At 45.5% G+C, this 20,425-nt stretch overlaps 1 protein-coding gene across 15 annotated transcripts in view; it reads right to left on the bottom strand.

Annotated features, from left to right (window-relative positions):
* Depdc5 (DEP domain containing 5, GATOR1 subcomplex subunit) overlaps positions 1–20,425 on the bottom strand; it is a 139,266-nt gene that overhangs the window by 5,518 nt on the left and 113,323 nt on the right. For all 15 annotated transcript variants that reach the window (XM_074060950.1, XM_074060953.1, XM_074060956.1 and 12 more), the window contains 5 exons: positions 19,833–19,941; positions 17,615–17,842; positions 8,743–8,912; positions 4,414–4,585; positions 1,459–1,519 (listed from right to left, as the gene is read on the bottom strand). In XM_074060950.1, the coding sequence (XP_073917051.1) occupies positions 1,459–1,519; positions 4,414–4,585; positions 8,743–8,912; positions 17,615–17,842; positions 19,833–19,941 (740 nt within the window). The remainder of the gene's footprint in view (positions 1–1,458; positions 1,520–4,413; positions 4,586–8,742; positions 8,913–17,614; positions 17,843–19,832; positions 19,942–20,425) is intronic.

The raw sequence follows: 20,425 nt of genomic DNA, 5'->3' as shown, positions 1-20,425 counted from the left end.
TGCCCTCCAGGAGCCTGCAGAGCAGTGAAATAGACTGATAGAGTATTTGGAAGAACAGGAAATAGGAATTCAGACTTGGGAATAACTGGTAAAGGAAGACTCTGACGGGTACAGAAGGGGCAGGGGCTTAGGTTGCAAGGCAGAAAGCAACATACAGCAGAGTTTGGTGCAGTCACACACAAGGAGTGGCTGGAAGACGTGCCAGGAAATCAGAGGTTGGAAAAGACTGAAGAGGGAAGGGAAATAGTTTACAGAAAACATGACTGGGGTCTGGGGTGAATGCAATCAGGAGGACACTATGAAATTAAAAAAAAAAAAGCAGATTTGGCAAATGAAGTTGACAACTCAAGTGGTGTCCAGTAAGCAAAATACAATGGTTTCCCAAAAAGACATAAGGCATGCAGTGAAGAGGTGCTTACCCACTCGTCATCAGCAGGGTCTTCCTTATGACCACTGCCCCCTAAGCTCACTAGGTGAGCCTAACAACCCCAAGATGGGTGAGAAAACGAAGGCTGGGCAGTCCCAGGACTTTGCCACAGAACTTCCACAGCTCCTCAGACAGATGCTGGCTGGGGTGGGGTGCACCTGTCTGCTTACAACATCAGGGCCCCTTTACACCGATCGCTGTGCTCCCTCCCCTTGGTTCCAAATATGCACCCCTTCCTGCTCCTCTCACAGCCTTTACTGAGTATCTGAGCAAGGTCAGGACTGCAGAATAAAGACCTTAGAATAAGGTTTCAGGTGGGCCAGAGCCAATGTGGGTGGGAGGTAAGCCTGGACTTCATCCTGTAGCTGAGTGTGAGCACATGTGGGGGACAGGGTAGTGTGAGGTGCAGGTGGTAAGAGCTGAAGATGCCTGAATAAGGAGATGACATGACAGTGAACACAGTGGTGTTAACGAGAGGGTCACTGAAGCAAGAACAAGAGGCTATGCTTTCACCATGAGTAACACAAAGTAGCAATCAGACACCGACTTAGTGGTGCCTGGAGACAGGCTGGTTTGCTGGATGGGCCCAGGGGGAGACAGCTAAGCCTAGGAAAGGCTTTTCCTGGTCCACATATTGAAGCTAAGAAATATCTACTAACTCATCCACTACTTTTTAACCATTCACTGTCTTTTTTGACTTGTCTCTTAACAAATTTTATGTTTCGTTTCATATTGTCTCCTGGGTAAGTTAGTTCAGGTTCTTGCTGAAGGCCAAGGAGAGAGCACTAAGATCTCCTCTCAATTGGGAGAAGGCAACGAGGTCTGAAAAAACAACAGCTGCAGAACTGACAGGGTAGTGTTTACCTCTGAAGCCAAGGCAAAGAGTCCATTGGAGATAAGCAGCAAATCTGTCATTGGTGGAATAGATGCCTTTCCCCCAGAATGAAACAAACTGGGCTTCACTTTGAAAACTGCTCTTCGGGAATAAACACTGATTCCCTCCCATTAGTCCTTCTTGGTAAGGGACAAACCTGTGTGCAATGGCTTCCTGGAAAAGGTGCATTCGATCCCAATATGTTTCTGGTTCAAAACCTGAAAGGAAAAAGAAAAAGATGCTGAGCTGTGACCACAGGGTTTGTAATTCTTCCTGAATATGGGGTTGTGTACCCTTCCCTATTCTTGGCAGTCCTTGTCCCATGTACCTAAATGTTCAGCCTCTATCCCAAGGACAGCTGTGTGTTTCCATCATCCCTTCCCTAAGCTATCACAGGGTTTGGAAGCGTGATAAGTCCTCAGGAGGCAGAGAGCGACTAGAACTCAACGTAAAATGTATCCTAATGACATCCTGTGCCAAAAGCTGAAAGGAAGAGATGAAAACACAGATAGGATAAACCTAAAATGCTTGTTAGCTGCTTCTGAGGAATGACAACAAAACAACCATCCTTTTGTGCTACCCACCCCTCATTTCCCTATAAAGAAAGGCAACAGTACAAGCTCCATTTCAGAGGCAGGGAAACTGAAGCATGCAAATATAAAAAAGAATTCTTGGCAAGTGGTTGGCTGGGGAGGAAGCAGAGCAGACGGGTCTCCTCCCACATCACCCACTGCATCTCTAGCCATGCTCCCATGGCAGGGCTGCTGCTGAGGACCTAGAGCTGAGGGAGGAGGTGGGAGGGTCCAGCAGGCTGTCACTTAGCAACGAGCAGCAGAGCCAGGGCTGCTCTCTGGGTGGAGGTGTCAGGGAAGCAACTGCGCAGACATCCCCCAAACTAGGGAGGCCTGCGGTAGCTTTGGTTACTCTTCAGTATTTGGAACTTTCTATTTTTTTACATTTTTTTCCCTTGTTTTACATTTTTTTCTCTTTTTTTATTAAATTATTGTTGTACTGGGGGGATACATTGTGATATTTACAAAAGTTCTTACAATATATCATAGTTGAACTCACCCCCTCCATCATTTGGAACTTTCTACCTAAGAAATATTTGAGGATTCTGGATAAGAAGAGAACAAAGAAAGAAAAGGGCTTTGGTTTTAATAGGAAAGCAACACACACACACACACACATACACATTCCTGTCAGATTTTTAAGATTCTGAATTCACTATTACAAGAAATGAAGATAACAGGAAGAGAAGAGACACAGAAGCAAGAAAATTGAATTTTAGATTTGAATCCTTTAAACTAGGATTCCTTCAGCTGTAACCATGGCAACTAACAGAGGATGCTGGTCTTAAAGACTGGGTTACCACTGGCGGGAAAAGCCATCAACTCGCACAGAAATATCCTTTAATGCCAGCCCTGTGAGCAATTCTGGGCTGGTACAGTGAGGGTGGAAAGCCCCAGGGTCTCTAGATGGTGGCAGGAACATCTCTCTGTGCACTACAGGGAGCTCCTGTCTGATAGGGACACAACCATCCAGCACATTAGGACTGCCTAAATGGTCCGCTCTCAGTCATGCTGTGGGATAAACGAGAATGTGTGTGCAAAGGGGACTCTGTAAGCTCCACCCATCTTGGAGTCTATGGCCTCTCTCTGGGGCTCAGCTGGAACCCCAATCGTCACTTAGAACACTGTGTCTATACAAAAATGTCTTCTAAGTTGTAAACAAAGACTACAAAGATGGGGCTTTGGAATAAAAGCTGTCTGCACCATGTGGGCGACCTGTCACATGAAAAGCTTGGAAGCTGGGCATTCACGTCTGTAATCCTAGCTACTTGGGAGGCTGAGATCAAAAGGATTGCAGTTCGAGGCTGACCTAGGTAAATAGTTCTTGAGACCCCATCTCCAAAATAACCAGAGCAAAATGAACTGGAGGCATGGTTCAAGTGGTAGAGTGCTTGCTCTACAAGCTCAAAGCCCTCAGTTCAAACCCCAGTCCCACCCAGAAAATAAAGAGACAGAAAAAGAGAGACAGAGCGAGTGAGAGAGAGACAGAGAGAGAGAGAGAGAGAGAGACAGAGACAGAGAGAGACAGAGACAGAGAGAGAAAAGGGAGAGGGGGAGAAAAAGAAAAAGCTGGGGAATACTGAAGGTGGCCTGCCCCTGGCAAGACCACCTCACCCTCTGGGATGGATCTCTGCCACTGACCATGACACAGACTCACAAGAGCATGGGAAGAAAGCATCTCCCTCACATCAAAAGTTGTTTCTTTCACATTTATAATCTTTATATCCTAGGGCTCCTGACGTATTGGCGTCAATTCTAGGCTTTTGCTCTCAAAAACGTCTGTGAACTCACTGAAAGTGTTTTAGGAACTATTTATATGTTCACCTACAATGAATGCTTGGTGAGAGAGAGCCTTGAGTTTCGTAGAGTACAGCTCATCCTTTGATCTGTCCTAAACCTGTGCACTGGCGTCAAGGGGTGGGTCAGGATGGGACCCATGTGCTCCTTTTTCTGATTGACAGCCAGTTCCCTAGGGAAGGGCTCTGATCTGGGTCCTGATGTGCTCATGTGAGCCTCCTCTTGCTCTGCTCTGTCTTCCTTGAGATGCAGGACATGAGATGCATGCAGGGTCCCAGGGGTGTTCGCAGCTTTGCACAACAGGACCCTGCTTCCTGTTTTGCTTTAAATGCCACCTTTTTTGGACCTTTTTGCACACAACAGCATCCAAAATTCTCTCATGAGGTTCAAATCCCTACAACCCGAACCAGTTAGGCTGGAGCACGTGGGAGCACTGAAGAGATTTACAGTGCATGTCGCCTTCACCACCCCCCAGCCTCTCTGGGCCTTGCCATGGTCTCCTGGAGATGGCAAGGTGGCTCCAGCCAATCTCATGTTAGAATCAGGAATTAAACACTCAGAGACACTGTGTGATTTGTCCAGGGTGACCCAGCCACTAAGTGAAGAATCAGGTTGGAAACCTAGATCCCTTTGGTCACTGTGGAACAGCTCTCTTTTCACTAGGCTGTGTTGACACCTACGGAGGTGTCCTTGGGTGTGGGGTCTTACTCTTGAGACAGGACCTCCAGAGGGAAGATTCTTACTATCAAACAGGTGCTCGCTGCCCTCCTTGAGCAGGCAGCTGATGTTGAGCGGGATGAAGAGCTGGGCCCGAAGGGGATCGCCGTACAGGTAACTGGGTAGCGCGAAAGGACCCTCCAAAACCGGGACCAACAAAAAGCCACAGGAGGTGGCCTTTCGATGCCAACCTTGGACCTGGGGGAAAGTATAAAAACAGAGAGTATCATCTCCAAGTTCTTTTGGACAAGAGAAAATACTCTTGGCCTCAATGAGGAAACCCGCCAGAACGGCGGCAAGTGTACTGACCACCACATTCATTTATTCATGTTCACTGGCTCCAGTCCTGGACAGGAAAAAGTGCAGTTTCACTTCCTGACAAACACTTGAAAAAAATGTGAGTTGAGCACACAGCTCCTCTTCATGGCCCACGCTTCTGTAACTTTAGTGTTTCTTCTATAAGGAAAAGACTAGAGAGAGCTGAAATCCTTCTCATTCTGTGGGATGTCGGAGTGAGGTCATAGGATAAAGATTAAATCTAATTTTGTCGTTTATCAAAAATTTAGTAAGTTCAGCTAGGCGTGGTGACTCACACCTATAATCCCACCTACTCAGGAGGCAGAAATCAGGAGGATTTTGATTTAAGGCCAGCCTGTGCAAGACACCCCATCTTAATAAATAAGCTGAGTTTGACGGTGTATGCTTGTCATTCCAACTATCCAGGAGGTCTTAGGTAGGAGGAAATCCTGGGGGAAATGCAAGACCCTCTCTCAAAAGTGATTTAAAAAAGGGCTGGAGGCATGGCCTGACTAGCAAGTCAAGGCCCCAAGTTCAAATCCTCGTTTGAACCTAAATAAATAAATAATAAGTCTCCTTGGGTTGACTGAGAGGGAGTCGAGCCACAGTTCCAGTCCCATATATAGCCACAGGGCGGGAGAGGACAAGTGATCAGCTCCGACCTGCAGAGGGAGAGCCATTCTCTGGGAAACCCCAAAGTCATTTGCCTAAAGGATGAAAGTTACTGGGGCATGAAGACAAACTTCCTACCACCAACAGTTTTAGTGAGCAGAGGCAATTTTCTAGTTTTTGAGAATTTTTTAAAAGTCATAATGCATATTAAAAAGAGAGAGAGAAAGCTGGAGATGTGGGTGTAGCTCAGTGGCAGAGTACCTGTCTAGCATGTATGAGGCCCTGCTTTCAGTCCTCAGCATGGAAGAGGGAAAGTCGAAGCTTTTGAAAGTGGCTCTCTCGAGCAGATGAGATCTGGGTCAAACTTTATTTTATTTCATTTCTTTTTTTGTTTTTTCTTTTAAGCTAGGTCTTAGCATGTTGCTCAGGCTGGTCTCCAACTTGTAGCTCAAGTGATCCTCCTGTCTCAGCCTCCAGGGTAGCTGGGACTACAGATGTGTGCCACCACACCCAACTTACATCTTTTCAAAGTAATATTGACCTGTAGTCCTGGGAGGGTCAGGAGGATCGCTTAGCCTAGGAGTCGAGGGTGCCTGGGCAACACAGCAAGACTTTATCTCAGGGAAACACACGCACATACACATATCCATTTCTTGACTTAAAAAAACATGATTGTGTAAAAAATTGAAGACGAGTATTTTTAGTTTTTTTTTTTTTTCACAACAACAACAAAACCAAGGTCTCTGGTTTGACCAACTTAATTTCTAAGGCTTACTTAACAGCTTCTTTATTTTTAGGTAATATTTATTCTCATAAAATTTGATTTTTCTAGGCACTGGTGGCTCACACCTGTAATCCTAGTTATTTGGGAGGTTGAGATGGGAGGGGGTCTCAGTCTGACGCCAGCCCAGGTGAATAGTTTATAGGACCCCATCTCCAAAATAACCAGAGCAAAATGGACTGGAGGTGTAACTCAGGAGGTAGAGGGCCTGCTTTGCAAGTTCAAAGCCTGGAGTTCAAACCCCATCCTACAAAAAAAGACATAATAAATGTGGACAGAGCCTAAAAATAATGATTCACCTATATTAGTTTTTAAAACATTACAAAAACATTAGCAGTGGGTTTCACATGAAGAGATATGAAAAGTATACTTTTTAGTGACAGTGCTAAATTCCTGAGAGAAAATAAACTTTTTCCTGCCCAATGGTGGCTGCGTATATGTCTGTGTCTGCGTGCCTCTGCGTGTTGGAGTGTCTGTGAGTGCCGTGATCATGTGGGGACCACGGAATGCTTCCGCCTATGGGTCAGAAGGTTCATTTTGCTTGGAGGGAACGGTCATCTCGATGTCATGCAGCTGGAGAAGAGCTGGTGCCCTCCGGAAGCTGACCAGGATGAATAGCTGATCTTTTTTTTTTTTTTTGAGACATGGTCTTACTATGTAGCCTGGGCTGGCCTTGAACTCAAAATCCTCATGCCTCTGTCTCCCAAGTGTGAGATTACAGGCATGCACCCCATATCTGGTCGTTACTATCTTTTTTGACTTGGGTCTTATGGATGCTAATGCCAGATATAGAGACTGTGCCTGGCAGATACAGACCTGGACAAATCCCACCTCCAGGATACCATGTCTTGTCAGACACAACTGGACCTACCAGCTCTGGACAAAAAAGCTTGCTGGCCAGTGCTCAGCTTATTTCTCTTGGGTCATCTCCCAGCTTTCAGTAAACAATTTTTGAACTTTCCAGCTGCTCCCAGCTGTGTGATGAAGTGTTTAGCCTGTTGTCACAGGGGAGTGGGACTCAGTTGATCCACAGAAAAATGTTCTTTTTGGCTGAATCACAGTGCATAAAAGGAGTAACAGATCTTGATGATGGTTAAGGAGGGTTCTGGGAAGACAGTTGACAGATGGCTAGGAGTATTTATTCTATAGGCACTGGGACCTGAGATGGGCAGTGGTCCAGGCAGCTTCTTAGTTCAGGAGCAATGATGGCCTGATTAGAGAGGCAGGCCAGGATGGAGTAGCAGGAAGACCAGCTAAGACAAGGCTTCTTAACCTTGGCACTTGTGACATCTTGGAACAGTTAATTTTTCATTTAGCATCTGTCCTGCACATTGTAGGATGAAGAACACCAACCCCGGTCTCTACCTGCTAGATGCTAGTCGTACCCATTCCTCTGCTGTGTAGGATAAGTAGAAATGTCCGTAGCTATTATTAAATGTCCATGGTGGGCAAAATCTCCCACGTTTGGGAACAAACAAAAGGCAGTGGTGTTCATTAAGAGGACTGGTCAGATAAACTATGGTACAAATAAATAATAGAATATTCTGCAGCCATTGAAAACGATGGGGCAAAATAAAAAAATAATTTAAAAAAACCCCAAACAAACAAAAACAAGGCAGATTTATTTGTGCTGATATGGAAGACATATAGGTAATAGGAAAACAATATAAATGCATTGCATACTACCATCTCTGCTAAAAAAACAAGTAGCATGGTTTTGTATAGGCACAGAATCTCTCTGGGAGTACATGTAACTAAGTGGTAGTGGTGGCTTCTTTAAGATAGAAGTCCCAGGTTGGGTGATGATGGCTCACACCTGTCATCCTAGCTACTTGGGAGGCTGAGATTGCTAGGATCGAGGTTCAAAGCCAGCCTGGGCAAACAGTTCATGAGACCCCCATCTTCAAAATGACCAGAGCAAAGTGGACCAGATGTGTGGCTCAAGCAGTAGAGCGCCTGCTTTGCAAGCACAAAGTCCTGAGTTCAAACCCTAGTCACAACAACAACAAAAAAAGATGGGAATCCCAGGACACAAGGGAGGGAGGAGACAAGTAGATTCTCAACTGGGGCAATTACCACCCCCAATTCCCGGCCACATGGGAACATGTACGAGTTCCCGGAGAGATCTTTCGTATCACAACTGGGGTGTGTGCTACTGGCACTAAATGTTTAGCGGTTGAACGCTGATCAATGTCCCATGATGCCCAGGACAGTCCCCTCCAACAGAGAATTATCCAGTCCCACATGTTGGTACTGCCACGCTCGAGAAATCTTCATCTATACCTTGTTCAAAATTTTTTTAAACTGTGTTTAATTTTTGGTTTTTTTCCCAGTACTGGGGCTTGAACTCAGGACTTTGGCCTTGAGCCACTCTACCAGCCCTTTTTGTGTTAGGTATTTTTGAGGTAGGGTCTCATGAAACTATTTTCTGGGGCTGGAGTTGAACTTGATCCTCCTGATCTCTGCCTCCTGAGTAGCTGGGATGACAAGCGTGAGCCACTAGCACCTAGCATAATTTTTTTAAAAAGGATATTCCAACAGACCAGGTGAAAGGTAATAGGAGGCCGAACTGAAAAATAAAAGTGACATGAAACTCTACAAAGCATCCCCCATACTCCTCTTCAAGGTGAGCCAAAGGTCACCATCACACATGTGAAGGTCTTACCATCTCGAAGAGCACTGCGGCAGTCACCGCCATCCAGTGTAGCTTGATCTCGAAGGCTGCATTCAGAGAGAAGTTGCCATGGTAATAACAGCTGCACCACTCCAGTCGGTCTGTGCGGTTGTTCACGTCTACGTCCAGGGTCACAGTCCTCTGCTCGGGGACAGTGGCAGCTGTATCAGAACACAGGGAGGGCCAAAGAAAGAGGGAACAGGAATGGGATGAGGAGGAAGAATAAAGAACTAAGTACGCAGATATGAAACTGCAGAACCACCTCACAGGAAACTACAGATTCTAGAAGGTTTCTGGGAATTACCTACCCAAGGGGTCCACAAACTTTTTCTGTTTGTGGCTAGCTAATAAATACTTTAGGTTTTATGGCCATATGGTTTCTGTGATATGATCCAAAAGCAGCAATAGATGTTATGAAAAAGATAAGCTCAGCTATATTCCAATAAAACTTTATTTATAAAAACAAATGCATATTGAGGGTAGTAAAACTAGTCTGTATGATAATGCAATGGGAGACACAATTTGTCCAAACCCATAGATTATGCAATACCAAGAGTGAATGCTAATGTAAACCATGGACTTTGGGTGATAATAACGTGTTAATGTAGGTTCATGGATGGTAACAAATGTCGCTCTGGTGAGGAATGCAGATAGCAGGGGAGGCTGGATGGGGTGTGAGACAAGAGATACATGGGAACATTCTGCTCAATTTTGCTGTGTACCCAAAGTTCCTCTTAAAAAATTATAAAACAAACACGATTGGTAGGCTAAATTAAGCTAGTTGAACTGTAGTTGGCCTCTCCTTAATCTAACCCAATCCCTTCATTTACTCAGAGAGGGACAGTGCCTTGCCCAGGATCACAGAGACATCTCAGCCAGGCTGAACCCCAGATCCTCTGATTTCAGATACAAGAAGAAATGGCCTCAACCACAGTGGGGAGGAAGTTCTACTTTTCAGGTTTCAACCCGGAAAGGTATTAGTTCTACAATCTTTTTTCAAGAAATGGAACCTCATAAGGACACTTAAGCACCCTGTTTCACCATAGATGCGTGGCTGAAAGACTCTAGATCAGTAGTAAAATCTCCTGTGCTATCTGGGATCCCTGCTCCCAAATCCTACTCGACCCAACACAGGAATATTTTAGAGACATGATAGACAGTCAAGGTCCTGACCAGAGAAAAAGGCCTAAATATGCAGCCAAGTTATAAAAGGTCAGGAGTGTGCTCTGTCTGCCTGAGCACTATCACACGTAGGGATCACATGTTTTCCTCATCCTCCCCCATCCCCTTTGGTTCAATGGTTTTTATCTGAAGGAGTCAGCTTAGTTCTGGGTGATGCAGGTAGAAGCCCTGAATAGCTTTTATCTCTGACAAGGATGAAACAGTTCTTGAGTCAGCAATTTGGATGAGTTTCTGTTGGGAGGCAGGAGAGCATTAGCTAGGGTACTGAATAATGGCAAACCTCATATCCAGTTGTCAGGTGTACTGCTCATCGTTCTGTCCAAACCAGAGCCTTGCAAAATAGAAAAAGTTCTGGATTTGGAGTTGGGAGATCTAAGTTTTGCCATTTAGTAGTCACGAATCTCTTGAGAATGTTGCCCCACCTATCCTGGTCTAATTCCTTGTCCATAAACTAAGATGTGACAGCCCAGATGCTTCACAGAGGAGGGGTGAGGATGGAATGAAACACGGCTGAGAAGGGTTTTCAGACTCCCTCTCTTGCCTTCTCCTCTGGCCACCTCACTCGAGTCTCCCTCCTCTCCTGCTCCTGTCATGCCTTCCTCCCTAGTTTAAGTCACAGGCACGTCAAGGCTCACAGTGAGGTCTGCATATGACTCCATGACAGTATCTACTACACTATAGCACTTAGCACCTAATTTGTTCACTCTGATGCTAAAGAGCTCATCAAAGCTAGATTCTGTCTCTACTTGATGTTCCAGATCCCTGACACCATTAAGGATAACCCTTTACTTCATACCCTAAATCAAAGAAAGCTTTGTTCTCTGGTTTTGGACACTGTGTATTCCTCCCTAGGTAAAAAGCCCCAGTCATTGGGTTGGAGATGAGGCTCAAGTGGTAGGGCACCTGCCTAGCAACTGTGAGGCTCTGAGTTCAAACCCCAGAACTAGGGATGGTGGGGAAGCTCCAGTCACAAAAATAAGGGCACTGGATAAATATCCAGAATGACCTCATACATCTCTGTTCTCCTATCTGGCACGTTAAACACAAGACAGGCTGGTCTGGGAAGCCCAAGGAAGTACACTGTCCAGCCAAGTGGGTCTCACACTTCAGTTGTCAGATTTGACAGAACAGATGCTTCCAGCAGGTTTACAATGTTGACAGAGGTATCAGCTCAGCTGAGATGCAGCTTTCAGTGAGTTCACTGAGTTCCCTGGGAACCAACTTGTTCGCTCTGGGGACAGAGATAAAGAATATCCAATAAACTTGTACAAGCCCAGAGAAGAAGCAGACTGAGCAGCCTTTGTACAGGTCAGCTAGGGAGCTATTAATGACTGGAGACGGGGATCGATGTCACTGGAGGAGAAAGAACGCAGTTCCAGGAGGACTGAAGTCCAGTGTAACTACAGCAGCTGCCTAAGAGCAGAGCGAGCAGCCTCAGTGATAAGTGCCACATTGGAAGGGTTTGCACAGGGGCATGCTGCAGTCCCTCCTGACCCCAAGACCCAGCAGGCCAGGAAGAGAAGGCTGAGAAGTAGAAGGCATGGTGTGGGCTCGAGGAAGGTGGTGCTGTTTCTTCCGGAGTCTCAGATGTCCCTGCATCCAGGCTCAGTCACATGGGATCACAGGGATGGGCAAGTGGAAGCCACCAAGGGCCAACTCAGAGGACCATGGGCCAATATCAGCCATTTCAATACAGCTTTCTGCTGCTACTTCCAATTGAGAATCAGAAGTATTCAAAAAGGAACATGAAACAAGACAAAAACTCCAACAAACAAATTACCTCCCCCCACAATAAGTAGGTCACAAATGATACATAGGTCTCCTTCCCCCTTATAAATCATGTTATATATCTTCTATCTATCTATCTATCTATCTATCTATCTATCTATCTATCTATCTGTCAGTCTGTCAGTCAAGTTTTGTTTTTGAGACAGGGTCTCACTATGTAGCCTAGGCTGGCCTTGATCTCACATGTAGCCCAAGTTAGCCTCAAATTCAATCCTCCTGCCTCAGCCTCTGAAGTGTTGGGACAACAGGCCTTAGCCATCTCACCCAGCTAGGAAGACAGCCTCTCGTTTAAGTAGAGGACACGGTAAAAGTCTACATTCTAACTTCATAAAACACTGGGAAGAAGGCAGGTATGTTGGCACAGCAGGAGGCCTGAGCGTGTGTGGCCAGCCTGGACTACATGGCAAGACCCTGTCTAAAATAAAAGGAAAGCAAAGACAATGACAACAAAAAAGTGCTGGGAAGATATGTATCCTAACGCAAAGGTCTCAGAGCTATCACTGGATAAAATGAGTGGTAGTAAGGGTCATATCAGGTTTCAAGGGACAGGAAACCCACTTCCCATGGGAGGGGTGATGGTGAGGAGGCTGATGGAATGAAATTCTTTTTAACAACCATGAGAATCACTGAAAAGCCTGTGTGTTTTCAAGCAAAGCTCGGCTTAGCTTATATTCACTGAGCCCCTTAAAGCCTAGACATTGAACACCAGTTTAAAGGACTACCAGTTGTCTACTCTCTCTACTCTCTCCCCTTCTCTCTCTTTTGGACACATGACTTATTTTTCTGTATAATTCCTTTCTTAAAGCTAAACTGAGATGAGCTGACTCTCATCCTGAGCAGAAGACTATGACAGTCAACGGGTTTTACCAGCCACAGAGGACAAGACTTTTGGAAACGAGACATTCTCAGGAGAGCCTCCAGAACCTAACTGATGATACAAAGGTGACAATACTGAAGCACTTTCCAGAAGCAGTCACTAAGGGCTAAGTGTAGCAAACAGTCTGGGGCTGTGCACACATCTCTGGGACATGAGCCTTGTCTGGGGTGGGTGGCTGGGGCGTGCACAGGCCTAGGTGATAGGCAGCTTGTCTGTTCCCAACCTGGGAGCATTTTCAACAGAATGAATGGCAAAACTACTGTTGTTCCGACAATTATACAGTTAATCGCTTAGTATCAAAAAGTTTGCTGATTCCAGATCGAGTGTTCCAAATTCAATTTCCCTCAGTTCTGCCAACCTGCATTCATTCAACTTTTTTTTTATACATTTAACAAATACTTATCGAAGCTGACTGTGTATCAAGTAGTGTTCATCACATAGCTTATGTGAACAAAGCAAAGTTCATCACATAGCTTAAGTTCCTTATGGGAGTAGAAAAACACACAAGCTGTACAAACACAATGTCAGGCAGTGATCAGAGCGAAGGAGACAAAGAAGCTGGGGGTGGTGTGTGTGTGGTGGAGTGGGCAGAGTGTACAGGACAGGGGTTATTTGCACATGACTTTGGAGGAAACAGTGTCCCAGATAGCAGGAAAGGGCTGCAAACAGAAGCATGATTGGTGTGTTGACCACTGTTCACAAAAGCCAGTGTGGACAGCAGTGTGTGGAAGGCTAGCTGGAGATGAGGCGGAGACAGTGGCCCACACCAAGGAGAGTCTGAGGGTCTTTTTGCTCCCAGTGAGCTGGGATGCTGTCCAGAGGAACAGGATCCATTATACTTAAAGGGGTCTTTCTGGCTCTTGGGTGGAAAGCAGATTATGAGGAAGCCATGAGGTGACTGTAATACTGTAGGAAGATAATTGTGCCTTAGAACAGGGGTCAGGAATAGCCAGAAGATAAAACTTGCTGATGGACTAGATAGAGGGTGGAACATGAAAGGCAGTGCTGAGTTTCCTGGTTTGATAAGACCAAAATGAGAAAGGAAGTCTAAAGGAAAAGAGGTGTGTGTGAGGCAGAAACAGCAGAGCTTGGGATAGAGATGGAACTTTGGGTGGGATCAGATGTCTGGATAGTAAAGGCCACCGGCCTCGATGAGGTGCTGTAGGATGTAGAGGTGAGGGCTCAGGCTGAGGCCTGGTTGCTGCAATGCTGAAAGATCAGGTTGCTGAGGAGAAACCAGCAAAGCAGACTGACAAAAAAGGAGCAGAGGCAAGAGGAGGAGTGATGTCCAGAGCCAAGAGGGGGAAGTGTTTAAAGAAGCCATGACCCAAACATTGTATGCACATATGAATAAAAGAAAAAAAAATAAAAATAAAGGAGAAGCCAGAGGTTACCTGACAAATGCCACTGATAGACTGAGAGCACTAGGAATGAGCACCGGCCACTAGACTGAGCAACAAGGGGCTCCCTGGTAATCTTGGGAAGGGCTGTTTCAACTGAGAACAGAAACCTGACTTGAGCTTTTTGTCTTTGTTTTGTTTTGCTTGACTTTTTTTGTTCGTTTGTATTTTGGTAGCACTGAGGTTTGAACTCGGGGCCTCACGTTTGCTAGGTACACGCTCTTACCACTTGAGCCACCTCACCAGCCCTTTGCTTGGCTCTTGTCGGTAGGAGAGACCGACAAAACTCTCCCTCTCTTTGGTAGAGAGGGAGAGTTCAGAGAAGGGAGGGATGACTGTCCAAGTGATGGCCAAGTACTTTGAGGGCTGGGGTCTCAGCACAAGGGGAGACACTGGCCTCAGACAAGAGCAGGTGTGGCTCATTCACTGTGTGTGCGTGGGAAGTCAGAGGAGTGGGGACCAACACAGCAACTGGAGAGGGGAGATGGGAATCTAGAATTTACTTCTGATTGCCACTGTTTTCTGAGAGATACAGGATGCTGAGGGTAGGGTTGGGGAGCAGTGGTCACGGGCTTAGCAGCTCTAAGCTGTGTAATGAGACAAATGAAGACAGGAAGTAGGTGACAGAGAATAGAAAGACAGCAAGATCAATTAGTTGTAGGTCCTGGTGGGGATCAAAGAATTGTTGGATTCAGAACTAGAAGGACAGTACTGGAAAGACCAGCAGGGTGGCAGAGAGAAGAAAAGTCATACTAAGAGAGCCGTGGTTTCAAACCAGAAATCACAGTAGCACCTGTCACAGGACTGGGATGAAGATGAAATGAGAGCACTTTCTGCTTGGCACAGCATCTAACACATAAGTGCTCTAGAAACCGTGGCATTAATACTGTTAGTCCATTGCCCCACATAAAGCAGGGCAAGAACAGCCAGAAACACCATCAACAGAGCAGGAGAGGAGCCCAGGGGGCCAGGGCAGAGCAGAGAACAGCACTTTCTCCTATCACCCCAGCTCCAGCTCTGACCTCCAAGTTCTGGGAACAGCTCTTTACCTTGTGTCAGACTGTCACTGCCTTACAGAAGTTCCTAAGGAGTAGCAAAGCCTCCCAGGTATCCTGAGCTCATCAATCCTGGCTCCTTTCTGGAATCCTTCAGTTCTCAACTGAAGTGGTTCTCAACTGGGGGCAATTCTCACCCCCTCCTAGTGGACATTGTGGCAATGTCAGAATATATTTTGTCCCACTGGGTGGTGGTGGGGGGTGCTTCTGGCATTTAGTGTTTAGACCAGGGCTGGGGCTAAACATCCTACAATGTACAGGACAGTCCCCTACATAAAGAATTATCTGGCCCAAAATGTCTAGTGCCAAGGTTGAGAAAGCCTGCTCTGAAGTTTTGTACACCCCTCCAGAGAAGATGCACACTGGAATAATTCTTTTTATCAAATGCTTTTAAGAAAAAAGTTTTACAAATAAATAAGTTACCAAAACTGAGGTATATTTTGAAAAACATTTGCCAAAATGTATTAGTCCACCTACTGCCATCACATGTCCCAATTTCTCTGTCTTGTCTATGGCCACACCACCCTGAATGCACCCAATCTCGTCCAATTTCTCGGCCTCTAATCTGAAGTATTACTCATGGACCTATAGCCAAAATGTTAGACCTCAGTAAACTCTTGGTGGCTGAAGGCCTCTTACTGAAGGAAGTGACACTTGGATTTGTAACACCCTATTGGGTTCTTTAGAAAACTTTTTGCTTCCTTCTGCTCTCAGGTAAACACTGTCACCATACCTGACCAGATATTTATTTACAGCAACTCATTATGTCTTTGTCTTAGAAAGTGACCTTGAAGAGAGTGGGAGGTTGAACTTTTTAAAATTTAATTTTGTTATTTTTAGGTAGTACCAGGGTTTGAAGAGGTTCATTTTCAACTCGCTTTGGAATGTATCTGAAAGCAACTAGCTTTCAGCTTAGTTTCTTGTTCTCACAGGAGATGAAAATTCTTTTATCTGGAAGGAAAATATAGGCTTTAACACTTGGCTACTAAAAATAAGCTTGATTTAATGGGGAAAATGGCATAAAACCATTTCTTGAGATGCTTCCCATATGTACTCAAAGTGCTATGAAAGAGTAACACTGGGCTTACTGAATTTCTTTTCTTTTTGGTGGTACTGGGGTTTGAACTCAGGGCCTCAAGCTTGCCAGGCAGGTGCTCTACCACTTGAACCACAGCCCTAGTCCATTTTGCTCTGATTATTCTGAAGTTGGGGTCTCAAGAACTTTTTGCCTGGGGTGCTCTTGAACCACGATCCTCCTGATCTCTGCCTCCCGAGTAGTTAGGACTACAGGTATGAGGTATGGCACCTGCTCTTGTGTTTCTAATGGGTTTTCCTGACCCCACCTTTGTTGTTGGACTATTGGCTGTATTTCCCACTGGCACTGGGGTCTCTGTCCTTTCACCTGCTGCTTCTCACAGGCTCTTCTGTGATATAAAATGCATGAGCCCGCTGCTTGTTATTCCAGGTGCTCCTAGGCCTGTGGTCTCAAGCCCTCCTCCATATGGTTTAGGCTGCTGGAAGTGAGGTCACCAGAATACCTGTAAACATGTGGCCTGTTTGACCCATGACTTGAAGGCAGTGGGGAGTCAGAAATGCCTGCTGGGTGAAGGGAGAGGGGCTGCACCCCTGCAGCCTGTCCTACCTCTCCACCCCTTTACTTCTCACACACAACACTGAGCAACAGTGGGCACAGCTGACGGGTGAGGGCAGAGCCATGCCCAGAAGCCAACACATCTTGGGCTCTGGAAACTGTGCTGGCTGTTAAGGTTTTCATTCTCCCAGCTGGATAGGATTTCCAACTAGCTGGGCTGTTTCAGGAAAAAGAAGCCGAATGTGGCATTTTTTGGTCTATGTTACAGTTGCTTCCTTCCTTCTAGAAGGTTCTCAGGAACACCGCCATCTGTCTCAGGGATAAATCCCGTGGCGCCTCACCCACAGCATGTCTTTTTCTCCTCACATCTCAACCCATTGGGCTGGTCCTCCACAGCCAAGGTCCCAGCTCCCATCAAAGGTTACGAGGTTTTCACCCGTATCTTAAGAGCCACAGGAATTATGGAAAGAGGGGGGACTTCTAGTTTACATCCTTCGATTTGGAAAGTACATCTGAGGAGGAAGAGATGAGGTAAGATCCATGCCTAGCATGAGTGCCTGGAATAGACATCCTTTTAAGTTCTCGCCTCTTCTGTGATGCTAGGATGCTAGAGCTCTAGGGAAGGCCTCTGGCAGGATCCGAACCTGCAAGAGCAGCAGTTTATCTACCCCGCATGCTGAGGTCATCTTGGAAAAAGTGGAAGTTTTTCTATTCTCCCTATTGGTGCAGGTTTCACACTATGCTCTGACTTGAGAGATATTAAATACCATTAGGACAATAATGAAGCTGGACCCACCTCAGCCAGTGGAAGCCAGGCCTGGTGCCTACACTGACAACAGACCCAGTGGTCAGTGGACAGTCACAGTGGCTGTAACCCTGGTTCGTGTGACATCATTCCCTAGGTTGGTCACCACCCTCTCCCAGCCACCTGCCAATGCATCCCCAGACCCCAGCTAGGTCAAACATTTACCTAAAAGTGCTGCTGCCTGGCTACGTCCTCCAAAACTGCGGCTGAAGGAGCTGTGCCTGCTCGCATAAGAAGCTGGCCGGCTGGGCAGCCAAGGCAGAAGGAATGCAGGAATCTCGGAGTGCAAGAGCTCTTCTGCCACAAAGGCCACTTCAAACCACTTGCGCTGGAAGCTAGCAAAGTCATCCACTCCTGCTGTGTGCCAGGGGGCAGCCGGCTGCTGCATGGCCACTAGGAAAAGCAGAAAGAAGTGAAGGATCCCTCAACATAAATGCTCATTTTCTTTCTGATGCACACTACAGCACAGATGAACCTTGAAAACATTATGCTAAGTAAAAGAAGCCAGACATAAAAGGCCACATACAATACGGCTCCATTTATGGGAAATGTCCACAACAGGCAAATCTTTAGAAATAGAAAGCAGATTAGTGGTTGCCCAGGTAGGGGGAGGAGGGGACAAGAGACTGTTAACAGGGTCAGAGTCTCATTTTGGGGTGATAAAAATGGTCTAGAGGGCTAGGGACATGGCTCAAGTGGTAGAGTGCCTGCCTAGCAAGCATGAGGTCTTGAGTTCAAATCCCTGTACCACCACCAAAAAGAAAAAAAAAAGAGTTTGGAACTAGATAGAGGTGCTGTCGGTCCAACACCCCACCACCGTAAATGTACTAAATGTCACTTAAAATGGTTAATTTTAGGTTGTATGAACTTTAGTTCAATCGATTTTTTTGTTGTTGGGTTTTGTTTTTTGGTTTTCCAATTTGCAGGTGAAACAGGTATTTACTGGTTAAACTTAGAATTTAAGGAGAAAGCATCCATGGACATACTAGAGTCTACCAGAAAAAGAATCCCACACAGACCCATTTCTGTCATGTCCCTGGGTAAGAGTGCACAGTGTTTGGCACCAGCTACATCAGCTCACGTTTTGACTTCTTAGACCAAAGGAGGAGAAGCCATTTGCCCATGGGATGGGAGTCACTGCCAGCCAAGGTCCCCACGTGCATGCACTGTGTGTACTAGAGGGTCTGGTCTGAATCCTGGGTGTCTCCTGACTACGGGAGACAGCTGTGAACATGCTAGAAATTGCTCCCTTCTGGGGGATTACTTTTCCTCAGTTAAAAAAAAAAAAATTAGGATTGGAGGAGTGGCTCAAGGAGTAAAAGCACCCATCTAGCAAGTGTGAGGCTCTGAGTTCAAACCCCAGTGCCACCAAAAAGAGAAAAAAAAAAGAAAAATAAGGACCAGGGTATGTCTCAGTTGTAGAGTACTTGTCTAGCTTGTATAAGGCCTTGGGTTTGATCCCTAGAAATATGAAAAGCAAAAACTAAATAAAGAAATACAAAAAAACCAAACAGGGAGTATAGGTCAGTAGTAGCACTTTTGCACACTCAATTCCCTGGTTTGATCTCTAGCACCAATGAACAAACAGAGTCCCTTCTAGATTCATAGCTTCCACATCTACAGATGCCACCAACTACACATGGAAAGTAGTCAGGGAAAAAAAATGAACTGCGTCTTTACTGAATACATGTAGACTTTTTTCTTGTCATTATTCCCTAAAGCAATACATTATACTAGCAGTTGCACTGTATGAAGAATTAATCTAGAGATGAATTACAGTATATAGGAGGATGTACACTGGTTATATGCAAATATAAAAAAATGAAACACATTTCATTTTTTATAAGGGACTTGACATCCATGGAATTTTGTATCCTGGGGAAGAGCAAAAGTTTCTGGAACCAATATCCCTCCAATACCAAGGGATGACTATATTTAAAACATATCTTGGAAAACTTGCTGGAACCTGCTAGTCTTCTTGGGGGAGGGGGAAGAAATGGAGCTTGGAAACCCAGCAAGTGACAAGTACTATAAATCACAGACTTGTCACCAGAACCACCTGTGCTGGGAAGGTTGGGGTAGACATAGGGCACTCACTGTACTTAAAAATAGCTACCAAAAATGACCCTGGGAATTTCTTACACTAGGTCCCCTAGCTTCCATGGTTTATCTTCCACCCACATCATCCTCAGCAGGAACATAATGTAGCTTAAGAAATGCTTGTCACTGGTTATACTAAAATTAAGTACAAATGCTCAAGGAAGTTGACAGATTTGTCAACTTAGAATACAAAGTCATGCATGGAGCTCAAGAAGCACTGTCATGTCAAGTCACTAGGAAAAACACCTGACCCTGTGGCAACTGCGTGTGCCTTGGCTCTGACCTCGGTCGGGCTCTTTGTCCATCACTATCTTGTAGAAATAGAAACCATAGATGAAGGTCCGCCAGGCTTCACCGGATGCATGTGTGATGAGCTGTTCCTCCAGCATTTTCTAGGAGAGACAACAAAACTCTGAAACTCCCCAGAGGGGCATCTTCACAGGGCCACAGAGGGATAGCCTGAATGGTGCACTAGAGTCAAGGGAGAATCAGGGTCACTGAGGAGACCATACCCTCTCCACCCCATTAAACATGAAGACTGCACCATACTCAATGTTGTGCCTGGTGTAAGTTATCACGTGATAAAGTGTAAACACATACTGTAACATTAAGTACTTCAAATATACAGAAAAGAATAAAGAAAATCCAGGCAGACCACTATCTAACTTTAACAAATTTAAAATTCTGCTATATAGTTGTCCCTTCTTATCCAAGGGGGATATGTTCCAAGACCCCCAAAGGATACCTGAAACCATAGCTAGTACTGATCCCTATACATACAGTTGTATCCACGGACACAGAGATAAAAAATATTTGGAAATAAAATGCTGCACCAGTACTGAACACGTGTGGACTTTTCATCTTATTATTTCCTAA

This window comes from Castor canadensis, chromosome 18 (genome assembly GCF_047511655.1).
Source record: "Castor canadensis chromosome 18, mCasCan1.hap1v2, whole genome shotgun sequence".
NCBI lineage: Eukaryota > Metazoa > Chordata > Mammalia > Rodentia > Castoridae > Castor > Castor canadensis.
The sequence above is the reverse complement of the archived record's forward strand: the minus strand, read 5'-3'. Positions and strand labels throughout refer to the sequence as shown.